This window comes from Mustela erminea, chromosome X, assembly GCF_009829155.1.
Source record: "Mustela erminea isolate mMusErm1 chromosome X, mMusErm1.Pri, whole genome shotgun sequence".
NCBI classification, from domain to species: domain Eukaryota; kingdom Metazoa; phylum Chordata; class Mammalia; order Carnivora; family Mustelidae; genus Mustela; species Mustela erminea.
This window is the reverse complement of record NC_045635.1, coordinates 58,326,774-58,339,585: the sequence shown is the minus strand read 5'-3', so window position 1 is coordinate 58,339,585 and position 12,812 is coordinate 58,326,774. Positions and strand designations below refer to the sequence as shown.

General features: G+C 45.2%; 1 protein-coding gene across 1 annotated transcript; it reads left to right on the top strand.

Moving 5' to 3' along the window:
• The first annotated feature begins 6,167 nt into the window (after nucleotides 1-6,167).
• On the top strand, nucleotides 6,168-10,905 carry P2RY4 (pyrimidinergic receptor P2Y4). The gene is made up of 2 exons (XM_032330923.1): nucleotides 6,168-6,212; nucleotides 6,709-10,905. Exon 2 carries the CDS (start codon nucleotides 6,716-6,718, stop codon nucleotides 7,811-7,813), a length of 1,098 nt encoding a protein of 365 aa, XP_032186814.1. The 5' UTR covers nucleotides 6,168-6,212; nucleotides 6,709-6,715; the 3' UTR covers nucleotides 7,814-10,905.
• Nucleotides 10,906-12,812: the final 1,907 nt, after the last annotated feature.

The following is a 12,812-nucleotide window of genomic DNA, read 5'->3' as shown; positions in this document are numbered from 1 at the left end:
TAAAAGACCTGTACTCTGAAAACTATAAAACCCTGATAAAAGAAGTTGAAGATGACACAAAGAAATGGCAAAACATTCCATGCTCATGGATCGGAAGAACAAATATTGTGAAAAATCTATATTGCTCAAGGCAATCTACACATATAAAGTAATCCTTATCAAAATACCACCAGCACTTTTCATAGAACTAGAACAATCCTGAAATTTGTATGGAACCACAAAAGACCCCAAAGAGCCAAAGCAATCTCGAAAAAGAAAAGCAAAGCTGAAGGCATCACAATTCTGGACTTCAAGATATATTACAAAGCTGCAGTGATCAAGACAGTATGATACTGGCATGAAAATGGACACATAGATCAATGCAGCAGAATAGAAAACCCAGAAATGAACCCACAATTAAATGGTCAGCTAATCTTCGACAAAGCAGGAAAGAATGTCCAATGGACAAAAGACAGTCTCTTCAACAAATAGTGTTGGGGAAACCAGACAGCAACACGTAAAATAATGTAACTGGATCATTTTCTTATACCATACAAAAAAATAAGCTCAAAATAGATGACCTAAATGTGAGACCTGAAACCATGAAAATCCTAGAGCAGCAACCTCCTTGACACCGGTCATAGCAACATCTTACTAGATATGTCTCCTGAGGCAAGGGAAACAAAAGGAAAAATAAACTATGAGGACTTCATCAAAATAAAAAGCTTCTGCATAGCAAAGGAAACAATAGACAATAAAAGGTAACCTAAGGAATGGGAGAAGATATTTGTAAATGACATATCTAATAAGGGGTAGTATCCAAAATCTATGAGGAACTTATCAAACTCAATACCTCAAAACCAAAAAAGCCTGATTTTAAAAATGGGCAGAAGACATGAATAGATGTTTTTCCAAAGAAGACATCCACATGGTCAACAGACATATGAAAAGATGTTCAACTTCACTCATCATCAGGGAAATCAAAACTACCATGAGCTATCACCTCACACCAGTCAGAATGGCTAAAATTATACTGTTGGTGGGAATGCAAACTGGTACAGCCACTCTGGATAACAGTATGGAAGTTCCTGAGAAAGTGAAAATAGAACTACCCTATGATCCAGCAATTGAACTGCTAGGTATTTACCCAAAGGATACAAAAATACTGATTTGAAGGGATACATGCACCCCCATATTTATAAGCAGCATTATCAATAATAGCCAAATTATGGAAAGAACCCAAATGTCCATCAATTGATAAATGGATAAAGAAGTGGTGATATATATATATAAATATATATTATATATATATTATATATATTATATATATATTATATATATGTATATATATAATATATATATAATATATATATATATATAATATATATATATATGAGTGAATATTTCTCAGCCGTAGAAAAGAATGAAATTCTGCTATTTGCAACAATGTGGATAGAGCTAGAGAGTATTACACTAAGTGGAATACGTCAGCCAGAGAAAGACAAATACCATATGATTTCATTCATATGTGGAATTTAAGAAACAAAACAAACAAATATAGGAAGGAAGAAAAGGAAAAAGAGAGGCATGCCAAGAAACAGACTCTTTTTTTTTTAAGATTTTATTTATTTATTTGACAGACAGAGATCACAAGTAGGCAGAGAGGCAGGCAGAGAGAGAGAGAGAGAGAGAGGGAAGCAGGCTTCCCGTGGAGCAGGGAGCCCGATGCGGGGCTCGATCCCAGGACCCTGAGATCATGACCCGAGCCAAAGGCAGCAGCCCAAACCACTGAACCACCCAGGCACCCCAAGAAACAGACTCTTAACTGTAGAGAACAAACTGATGGTTACCTGAGGGGAGGTGGGTGGGGGGTTGGGTTAAATAGATGATGGGGATTAAGGAGGGCACTTAGAGTGATGAGTGCCCTGTGTTATATGGAAATGTTGAATCACTAAATTGTATACCTGAAACTAATATTATACTATATGTTAACTAACAGGAATTTAAATAGAAACTGGAAAAAAAAGGTGTTTGCATTTTCTGAGAGAGCAAGAGTAAGGAGGCAAAAGAATGCAACTCTAATTATGGAGCTTCTGGCCTCTGTGATATATTGAAGAGAGATGTATTTTTAGGTCTTTACACACCTCACTTGCACATCACAGTGATTTTTCCCACCTGGGCCTTCCAGTTGGGAAGTGATGATCAGATCTCAAAGTGAGGAAAGAATGGGTTATTCAATAAAGGGTTGTAGCAGACAGAATTGTTTGTCAACTCACCAGCCACCTCCCCCTTCATTCTTATGGGCAGAATCTCCATTTTCTAAGCCGGTCATGGCCATTTCATCCCTCTTGCCAGTGACTGGTTCAGTTATAGAAGCATGATGAAATTCCAGCCACTGAGATGTGAAAGGAAGTGTGCTAGGGAGATTCTGGGAAAGGTTTCTGGAGTAATAATAGTAAACCTACAGCAGGAGAGGTCTTTCTCTCCTACCATTGAACGTTGTCATGTTTGGAAGCAATGCTGGAAGATGGCTGAGGGACATCAGCCATCTTGTGACCATGAGAGTTGCTAAACTAACATATCAAGGGCTGCAGATCAGAATGATGGAGTCAGGATTTTTTGTGACATTGCTGAGTTGTTGAATTAGCCAACTCTAAAGCAGCCCACTCCTGGGCTTAGATGCAAGGTAATAGATTTCCACATTTTAAAATCATCCGACTTGGAATTTTCCATTATTGCCATTGAAAGCATACCAGCGGATTTAAGTGGGAGCTGGACAATGGCATTGGCTCAGTGGGGAAGGATAGAAAGGAGACGAAGGAATCAAATGGTAGAAAAAGAGACTTCCTGTGCTGTCCTAGGTGCTGGACACAGTGGTACTAGTCTCTACTCTAAAGCTTTTAACAGCCTTGCTGGAGATAAGGAACAGACTTGTAAGGACACCTGGGTGGGTCGGTGGGTTAAATGGCTGCCTTGGGCTCAGGTCATGATCCCAGGGTCCTGGGATCGAGTCCAGCATTGGGCTCCCTGCTCAGTGGGGAGCCTGCTTCTCCTTCTCCCACTCCCCCTGTTTGTGTTCCTTGTCTTGCTATATTCCTCTCTGTCAAATAAATGAAATCTTTTTTTTAAGCATGAGAGAGAGAAAGAGAGAGATCAGGAAAGAGAAATGATAGAGTGAGGAAGAGGTTGGGGAGGAGGAAGTGGGGAAGAGAGGACAGAAGAGAAAAAGCTCTAGGGATAAGCCTTGGGGAAAGGTCACCTTCGGAGGAAGGAGGACAAAAAGGAGTCAGGTGAAGAGGTCAGAAGGGGCGTGCAGAGGAGTAGGAGAACCAGAGTAATGCAAAATCACAGAAACAAAAGTGAGGAAGAGTGTTACAGAAGCCAGCAGGTCTGGCCTGCAGCATTTCCTAAGGCACAAATCCTTTTGGCCCAGGCGGTGCTGGGCGAGGTCCTTTCCTGAAGTAGCCACTGGGCGGCGGTGGCAGCAGTGACAGCTGGAGCTTTGTCCAGGGACTAGCAGAAACCTAGTAGCAGGAGCTTCTCTAGTGTGGAGGATGCTGGCGTGAACTCTTGGGTTTATGCCAAACCTCGAATCACATGTGTTCTCCTCCAAAGAGATCAGCTTCATCCCTAAATGCAAAGGAATAATACAAAATACCTTGTGATTTACGATGTGTGTTCACACCTATTGACCAATTCAATATTCAGGAAACCCTGAAGGATTGGTGTTATTATGTCCATTTCACCAGGGAGAAAACATAGTTACAAAGAGGTGTCTAGCATCACACAACTAATGCCTGGGAAAACAAGGATTTGAATTCGTGTCTGTCTGGCTTCAACATCTGGGCCTCTTACCCAATATCCCAGCAGCCTGCTGTTCAGGGCTCAGGCTCAGACCGCTTCCTCCATGCCTCCCTTTTAGCTACCCCCACCCTGCCATGTGGCAAGTATCTCCAAGTTTCCCCTATCCAGGTTTCTGGGCCTCCAGGAGCTCTAGATCCCAGATTCTAGAGCCTCCCTCGCAGACCTACCGCCTCCTCTCACTCCCGGAATCCAGCTGGGTAACCTGAAGATCAGGTTCAGAGTCCCCATTGCTTCCAGTTCCCTGAAGCGTGGATTCTGCCCAGACTGCCCTTCCCTCCCCAAGAGCACTAGTTGCCTCACCCCCAGAGTCCTCCGGGCCCAAAGTTTGCCCCCTTTGCCGAAGATTCCCACAATCCTGGCACCTTAGTTAGCCCCAGGAGCCCCAGATCCAGAGTTCCCAGCAAGTTGGCATTGTCTGGCACTTAGCTCTCAAACATCTAGGTTTGGTTTCTGTACTTTCTCTGCTATATTCAGACTGGAGTCTTCTGGAGTGGTAGAGAGAGATGAGGGGTGGTGTGTAGGATGGGGTGGGCCTTTCAGGAAGGTTTGTCGGCTAGCAACCTTGGGGAGGAGGGAACTGTCTCCTCTCCTCCTCTTCTCACAAGTGCAATAGACCTCTTGAAATTGACAGGCTGAAAAACAAACCCCCAGTTTTCCCTCAAACCTGCTTCTCTCACAGCTTTTCCCATCTCTGTGAACAGTTCCTCCAGTTGCTCAGGCTACAAATCTTGGAGTCGTTCCGGACTTCTCTCTTTCTTGCACCGCCCACGTCAGTAAATTGTGTTGCCTTTACTTTCAAAATCTAGCCAGAATCGGACCACTTCCCATCACCTTTGCCACTCTGGTCCAAGTCACCATCATTCATTGGCAATAGCTCCTGAGTTTATCTTCCTCTTGTTCCTCCAGTCTTGCAGTCTATTCTCAACATAGAGCTCTCACTCTCTCTCTCCATCTCTCTCTCAAATAAATAAATAAATAAAATCTTTTAAAAATATATAAATTAGACCCTGACACTTGTCCCTTCTAAACCCTCAATGGCTTCCCATGCTTTAAAAGTAAAAGCTAAGCAATCTTCACAATGGTTTCCAAGGACCTTCGTGATCTGGTCCCTGCCAAACTGTCTGACACCCTCTCTACATTTCCCCTTCCTCCCAACCACCTGCTCTTTACCCAAAGCCACCCTAATATTTAAAGAAGCAACCTTCTCTATTCCCATGTCTCTTCTTCTCTATTCCCCTTTCCACCTTTTTCTCCATAGCAGTGATTATAATCTATATATTTTACTTGTTAATTTTCTTTTCTTTTCCCTCCCACTAGTATGTGAGCTCCATTAGAATGAGAGTTTTTCTCTTTTCTTCATTCCTAGTGAACTACCAGTACCTAGAACAGGACAAAGTACACAGTGGGCTCTCAGTAAACATTTGCTTATCTTTCTCCTGGATTATGGCCAGTGGCTTCAGAGGGGCAACTACACATAGCAATTAAGTACACAGATGAGAGACGCCTGGGTGGGTCAGTGGTTAAGCATCTGCCTTTGGCTTGGGTTGTGATCCCGAGGTCCTAGGATGGAGCCACGTGTTGGGCTCCCTGCTCAGTGGAAGTGGGGGAGCCTGCTTCTCCTCTGCCTCTTCCCTTGCTTGTGTTCCCTCTCTTGCTGTCTCTCTCTTTGTCAAATAAGTAAATAAAATCTTAAAAAAAAAAAAAAAAAGAACATGGATGTTAGAGCCTGGATCAAAGGAAGGCCTGCCTTGATTCAAATCTTGACTCTACCACTAAATAGCAAAATAAATTCTCTGTGCCTTAGTTTTCTCATCGGCAAAGTAGGGAGATTAATTGTGCTTCTAAAGAAACTGTGGGGCCATCAAGAAGTGTAAAGCACTTAGAATAGTGCCTTGCACATAGTACGTGATACATAAGCATTTTTATAATTATATGCACACAGACTGAAGATTTATATCAGTACTATGGCTTTCCTAAAATCTTTCTGTGTGTTATCTGGTATTTCTGCCCATGTTAGCATTCATTCACTTCCCGTGTTTCTGCTCGCTTACACAGATTTGTATCATCTCCCTGTAGCTTTAGTCTCCTGCGGCCTGGCTCTCCATCTGTAAACTTGGATGTTTCCTTGTGTACTCCATCCTACAGTCATTTAGAAATTGTTAAATAGTAATCTCACCGGGCCCCAGTTTCTCAATCTATAGAGTGAGTGGGTTGGACTAGATAATCTCGATGGACCTTTCTAGCTCTGATGATTTCCCAGGCCAGGAGGAGAATAGGCCCCACCCCCAAACCCGCCCTCTTGGATATGCCCTCTGGCTGCCAAAGGGAAAGGTGACAGAGTCAGCTGGGCTCAGCTTCAAGGGGACCAGGTAGGAGACATGCCAAGTTTCTTTGGTGAGGGTGGTGATGGGGCTCCTGGGCTGGACCAGGCTGGGGGAAGGCATCAAAAAAGGAACTGTAGTGTGGAGACACTGGCTCTCCTGGGTGGGACCTGGGTGAGGGGATAGGTGAAGTCACCATGTGGAGAAATGTCATGGGCTAGGAGACAATTTGGGTCCGGCCATCTTTGCCCGTTGGATGGTCCTGCCCTTTCGGCTAGCCAAGATCTGAAGGACAGAGTCAGTGGCAGGATGAGAATAGCCCAAACTCCCAGCCTGCCCTGCTGGGTCCCAGCACTGCCACAGGCTGGACCAAGGGGGTTCTGGCAGGGGCCAGCCTGGCCCGGGTTGCTCCTGGACATACTCCTGTCACCTACTCCTCGTGCTTCAGTCACGGCCCTCCCCATTCTCGGCTGTTTGGCTTCAGGTCAGGGTTGGGAGGCCAGGAAAACCCAGCTGTCCTCACTTCTCCTCTTTCCACCTCTAGGGGGACCATGGCCAGTGCAGAGTCCTCTCTGCTTACAACCCTAGGTCCCAGCCCAGATCCTGGCGACAGCCAGGGAGAGCTGGACTGCAGTTTCAATGAAGAGTTCAAGTTCATCCTGCTGCCTGTGAGTTACACAGTCGTTTTCCTGTTGGGCCTGGGCCTCAACACCCTAACCCTCTGGCTCTTCCTCTTTCGCCTCCGACCCTGGGATGCCACGGCCACCTACATGTTCCACTTGGCCTTGTCAGACACTTTGTATGTGCTGTCACTGCCCACCCTCATCTACTATTATGCGGCCCGAAACCACTGGCCCTTTGGCACAGGACTCTGCAAGTTCATCCGCTTCCTCTTCTACTGGAACCTCTACTGCAGCATCCTCTTCCTTACCTGCATCAGCGTGCACCGCTACCTGGGGATCTGCCACCCGCTTCGGGCCCTGCGCTGGGGCCGCCCACGCTTTGCGGGCCTTCTCTGCCTGGCCATTTGGTTGGTCGTGGCTGGCTGCCTTGTGCCCAACCTGTTCTTTGTCACCACCAGCCCCAAGAAGGACACCATCCTGTGCCATGACACCACTCGGCCCGAGGAGTTTGACCACTACGTGCACTTCAGCTCAGCCGTCATGGGGCTGCTGTTTGGCGTGCCCTGCCTGGTCACTCTCGTTTGCTATGGGCTCATGGCCCGGCGCCTGTATCGGCCCTTGCCAGGGGCCGCCCAGTCATCCTCGCGTCTGCGTTCTCTCCGCACCATCGCTGTGGTGCTGACTGTCTTCGCTGTCTGCTTCGTGCCCTTCCACGTCACCCGCACCATTTATTACATGTCAAGGCTGCTGGAAGTCGACTGCCAGGTGCTGAACGTTGTCAATGTGGTCTACAAAGTGACTCGGCCTCTGGCCAGTGCCAACAGCTGCCTGGATCCCGTGCTCTACCTGCTCACGGGGGACAAGTATCGCCGTCAGCTCTGGCAGCTGTGCAGGTGTGGGGAGCCTCAGCCCCCCACCACGGCCTCCACCCTGGCACTGGTGTCCCTGGCTGAGGAAAGCAGCTGCAGGTGGACATCCACCCGGAGGGACCGTGGCTTCCCTGCCCCTGGGGCAGATAGACTGTAGCCCTAGGAGCCAGGAAGTGAGAGGAAAAAGGGTACGTGTAGGGCAGAGGTGAGGGAATTTGATATTTACATCCAATATGGCTGATCCTTCCTCTTTCCCAGAGTCCAGAGAGAGAGGCCCACACCCTGAGGATTAAGAGGAACCAGGGAAATCATGTGTGACCCCATCTCTCATAACCCTTTCAGCTGCCCTCTCTTTTTTGGCCAAAGAGAGTAACAGCCACTCTTCTTTCTCTTTGCCTCTGTCTCCTTCCTGGGGCCATCAGTCCTGTCTCCCTTGAGCTTACAAGGTTTCCTAAAATCCTCATGCAGTCCTTTTTCCCCCATGCACCTTTGTATAGCCTGTGTTCCTTCAGCCAGACCCGCACAATAGACTGAAGAGGTGGAGAAGCTGGAGGGTGATCTCGGGATTGGTCTGATTTATCTGACGGCAATAGCCAGCATCAGGAAGTGGGAGTACCGGCATAGCACAGATGCCAAGGTTGGGACATATGTAGTGCCCACACCCCCTTCCTGGGTTCCTCTCAGACAGGATGGTCTCGCGCACTGAAGTGTTGAAATACGGCTCAATCCCAGACAGCCTGCAGGCCAGGGTGCCTGCGAGCAGCCAGACATATGGTGCTGTTGAACTGGTGTACAGCCCTGCATCTTACCATGGGGCGGATAACCTGCCTCAAGGGGCGGGGTCCAAGCTGATGTTGGCCTTTGAAACAGGACCTCCTTTATGATGTTTGCGGGGAACATAGTTGACAGTTCTCCTGTACTAAGTGCAAAGAACAGCCGATGGCTTGGAAAGAAAGAGAGGGGGGAGCTCTCACCTTTGTGGCCGTAAGTTCCAGCACTGAGGTGGGGGTAGAGCAGGTTTGTACAGAGTTTGGGGCGGTGACAGGGACTGACACCCAGAGCTGGTTCTTCCCTGGTCTCTCCCCTTTCTCTGGCTCCTGACCTAGGTGAATAATAAATCTGTCACCAACTCTTTCAGATCACACTTTAGGGCTTCAACGCCAGGGCAGACAGAGCATGGGGACGAAGACAGATCCCCTGACATTCTTGCATCCAATCACTCCTCCCCAGCACTGTCCTACTACTTCTGGGCTTACAGGAGTCAGGAATAGGTATGGAACTTGGGCAGCTAACCTCCAAGCCTAGGAAGTAAGAGTGTCTAGGCAGGTGCTCATCAGAAGGGTGCGCTTACCCTTTCAGGCACCCCCCTCCCGAAATTGCCTTCTAGCCACTGGTCTCCTGAGTCTCCAACCTTCCTTTTCTTCTGTCCCACTCTTGCTGACCTGTCTCTGATCTCTTTCTTGTCTACTGTCATCTAGGGGTCTCTCTGGAGAGTAAGGCCGAGGTTAGTCTTCAGGAAAAAATGACTCTGATGCTCGCATGTCCCCCTCTGCATCCTCCCATGTGCTCCCTCTCCCTGCTGGCTACCTAGGACTCCTTCCATTAACAGTAAATGTACCGCCCTTTTATTTACTAGTTTCCCAGTGCCATAGCCACTTCTTAGACTGTTACATAACCCATTTTTCATCTGTACTCTCTCCCTTTAATTTCTATGACCACAGCCTCCTTGCCCATCACCTACCTCTCCTATCCACCGGCCCCACCAGGTAAAGCTGCTTTCTCCATCACAACTGACCCAGCCTCTTCTATTTCACAAGTCCATTTAACCCATATCAAGACTCATTTCACTCATTATCAAGACTCAACTGCCCAGATTTTGCGGTCTTCTACTTTAAGGCTGTCTTCCCTCACACTCTAACTTTGGCTAAACACCTTGAGTCTCACCTTTAGCCAATTTTTCCCTTTCTCTTAGACTGAAGGGGATTGCAGATGAAACCAGAGCACAAGGCTGTTTTGACCCACGGAAACTTCCTGTCTTGTAACTTCATCTAAGCCTCAATTTTTATTAGCTTGCTCAGCTCCTAGTGGACATTCTAGAACAAGCATTTTCTGTCTTTTCCACCTTATCAAGACTCCAACTCCAAGCTACCCTATGACCTTCTAAGAGTTACCTTGCCTCCTGTAAAACTGAGATCTAATACCTCAACCTGCTTCATTCATGATCACCCGACTGTTATATCCATCTTGTCTTTCTTGCCTGTAGACCCAAAATAAGAGGTGGCCTTCTTACTTGTTCATTTGTTTATCCCCTTTCATTATTTTCAGTCTTTCCATAACTGATTTCACACCATCTTTTAAAAAACACACACAACAAAACCCAACTAAACAAAAATAAAACAGTATCACCAATACCATGACCCTGCTGTCTCTTGTAGCTAACATTCTAGTCAACTTATTCATTTCACTGTCAAACTTCCAGAAAAAGTACCATAACCCCATAACCCCATTTCATCACTATAAAGTCACCTCTTAACTCTCTGAACCTGGTTTCCTTCTGTAGCTGGAAGAACACAAATTACTTCAAAAGCAAGATCTTTAATGATATTTTCTCTCTATTCATCCTCTTTGACTATCTCTAGATCATGTTATCCTGTTGCATACCTTGTTTAAAATTTTTTAATGAAAACAACATTTAAAAATTCCACTATGACAACATTAAAGGAGATTTTGAAAGAATATGTTCACCTGTACTTTCAAACCCCAGAAAATTGTTTTCATTTATCTATGTTCCATGATTTTTCATATTGCATAATACTTCTATTTTATGGAAGTGCAATCACAGTGTACATATATTTTAGAATTTTGCTTTAAGAAACTTTTATTATAAATACTGTCCTTGTGCTACAGTCTTTCATATTTATCATTTCAATAGTCACATAAAATTATATCCATTAGTAGATTATATTTTATTTGACCATTCCTCTATTATTGGACATTTAGTCAACTCCCAATTTTTCTGGGCTTTGAACATATTATTGCATATGACTTTTTTCTTCTTTACAATTCTGTTCCTAGGACAAGTTCCCAGGAGTGGGATTACCAGGTCAAAGTATATAAACATTTTTTATGGATCTTGATTTCCAAAAAGACTGTACAAATTTTCAAGGCCACAATGGCATGCAAGTGTTCCATCTTCTTTGCAGCTCTAGCATTGGACTTCATAAGGAATCTGTTTAGATGGCTTAAAACATTAATTTGTGGGGACACCTGGGTGGCTCAGTTGGTCAAGCATCTGCCTTCAGCTCAGGTCATGATCCCAGGGTCCTGGGATGGAGCCTTACATCGGGCTCCTTGCTCATTGGAAAGCCTGCTTCTCCCTCTCCTGTCTGGTTCTCCCTCTGCCTGCTACTCCCCCTGCCTGTTCTCATGCTCTCTATCTGTCAAATAAACAAAAATCTTAAAAAACCTAAAGCAAACAAACAAAAAACCCCACATTAATTTGTTAACTTCACTTTCTTTTTTTTTTTTTAAAGATTTTATTTATTTGACAGACAGAGATTGCAAGGAGGCAGAGAAGCAGGCAGAGAGACAGAGGAGGAAGCAGGTTCCCTGCTGAGCAGAGAGCCCAATGCAGGGCTCGATCCCAGGACCTTGTTATTATGACCTGAGCCGAAGGCAGAGGCTTTAACCCACTGAACCACCCAGGCGCCCCTTATCTTCACTTCCTTGATTATTCATGTGATAGGAGACTTTTCCATATGTTTACTGTGTGTATTTCCTCTTGTGTGAATTGGTTATATTCTTTACCAGTTGGCATGAGTAGTTTTATATATATTGGTGATCTTATATATCTAAATGTATTCTTCGTTTAACATACATGTTAACCCTTTGTCGTATTTGATATACATATTTCTTCCACTTATTATAAATTTTGCTTTTAATTTTCATTCCTTTTGGGTCCTTTAATTTTATCCTCCGGCTTTAAATTTCTCTCCTCCTGCTTTTACTTATCTTATTATTTCCTTTCTCTCTGCTGGCTTCTCCTTTTTTACTACCTAAGAAAACAGAGATCCAAGACCTGTCATAGTCATAGCATTTGGGGATTATTTAGTCCACTCCCCAACCTCCCCACATCTGACCCCTGATTTTCTCCTGGAGAGAACATTTGTGCACACGAATACAATTCAGTTGACTTAGAGTCCTTGAGAGTACCTCAGAAATCTCCCAGGGCCTAGATACCCACTCACTTTACAGAGCAGTAAAATGGCCAAGAGATAGGACTTGCCCATTACTTAGTAAGTTTGCAGGAAAGGAAGAACTAGGCTTAGACCCCAGGTCCCCTGACTCCAAGACCTCCTTCCATTATGCCACGCCCACTCAGTTCTAGCCTGTCCTTTCTTCCAAGTTCCACCTCTATATCTTCAATTGCCCGCTGGACAGTTTCACTTGGATCTTTCATTGTTACTTCCAACCCAAGATGTTAAAACTTACTAAACCAGTTTCCCTACCTGTTTCGATCATTTTTTTCCCATGCCATCTTCTTTCCCCAAAATACTCAGGTAACTTCAATTCTTCTCTTTCAGGAGATTCTGGCCTTTCTTTAGTTAGCATGTCAATTATAATCATCTTTCCTTCATGATCCCAATGGTACCATTCTAATACTGACTATTGTTACTGTATCCCTGACTGACTGTTACAGCCTTCTAATGGGTCTTTCTTGCATCTAGTCTCTCCTCACACAAATGCATGCTATATAATGCATACTACCAGTTTAGTCAGCCCTAACACTGCTCTTACAGTTTCACTCTCTTACTTAAAACTCTCTCATGGCTCCCCACTGTCTACAAGACAAGTTGAAATCCTTAAGTCAGAACTAAAAGAGAGAATTTCAGCCTTATTTTCCATTCCTCCCCAGTACAAGCCTTTCTTCTCCAGCTAATTTGAGCTTCTCATTCTCTCTTCAAATGAGACTTGCACGTTCTCAGCTCTGTACCCTTATTCTTCCTTCTCCCCACACTAGAATGCCTTCCTTTTCTTCTCCCACTGTCTTTTTCCTACCTAGTTTCCAAGGGCAGGCTTAAACCTCACTTCCTTGTTGAGGCCTTGTGTGGTGACTCTTACCCACAGTGACCTTCCTGGTCACTCCTACAGTAATT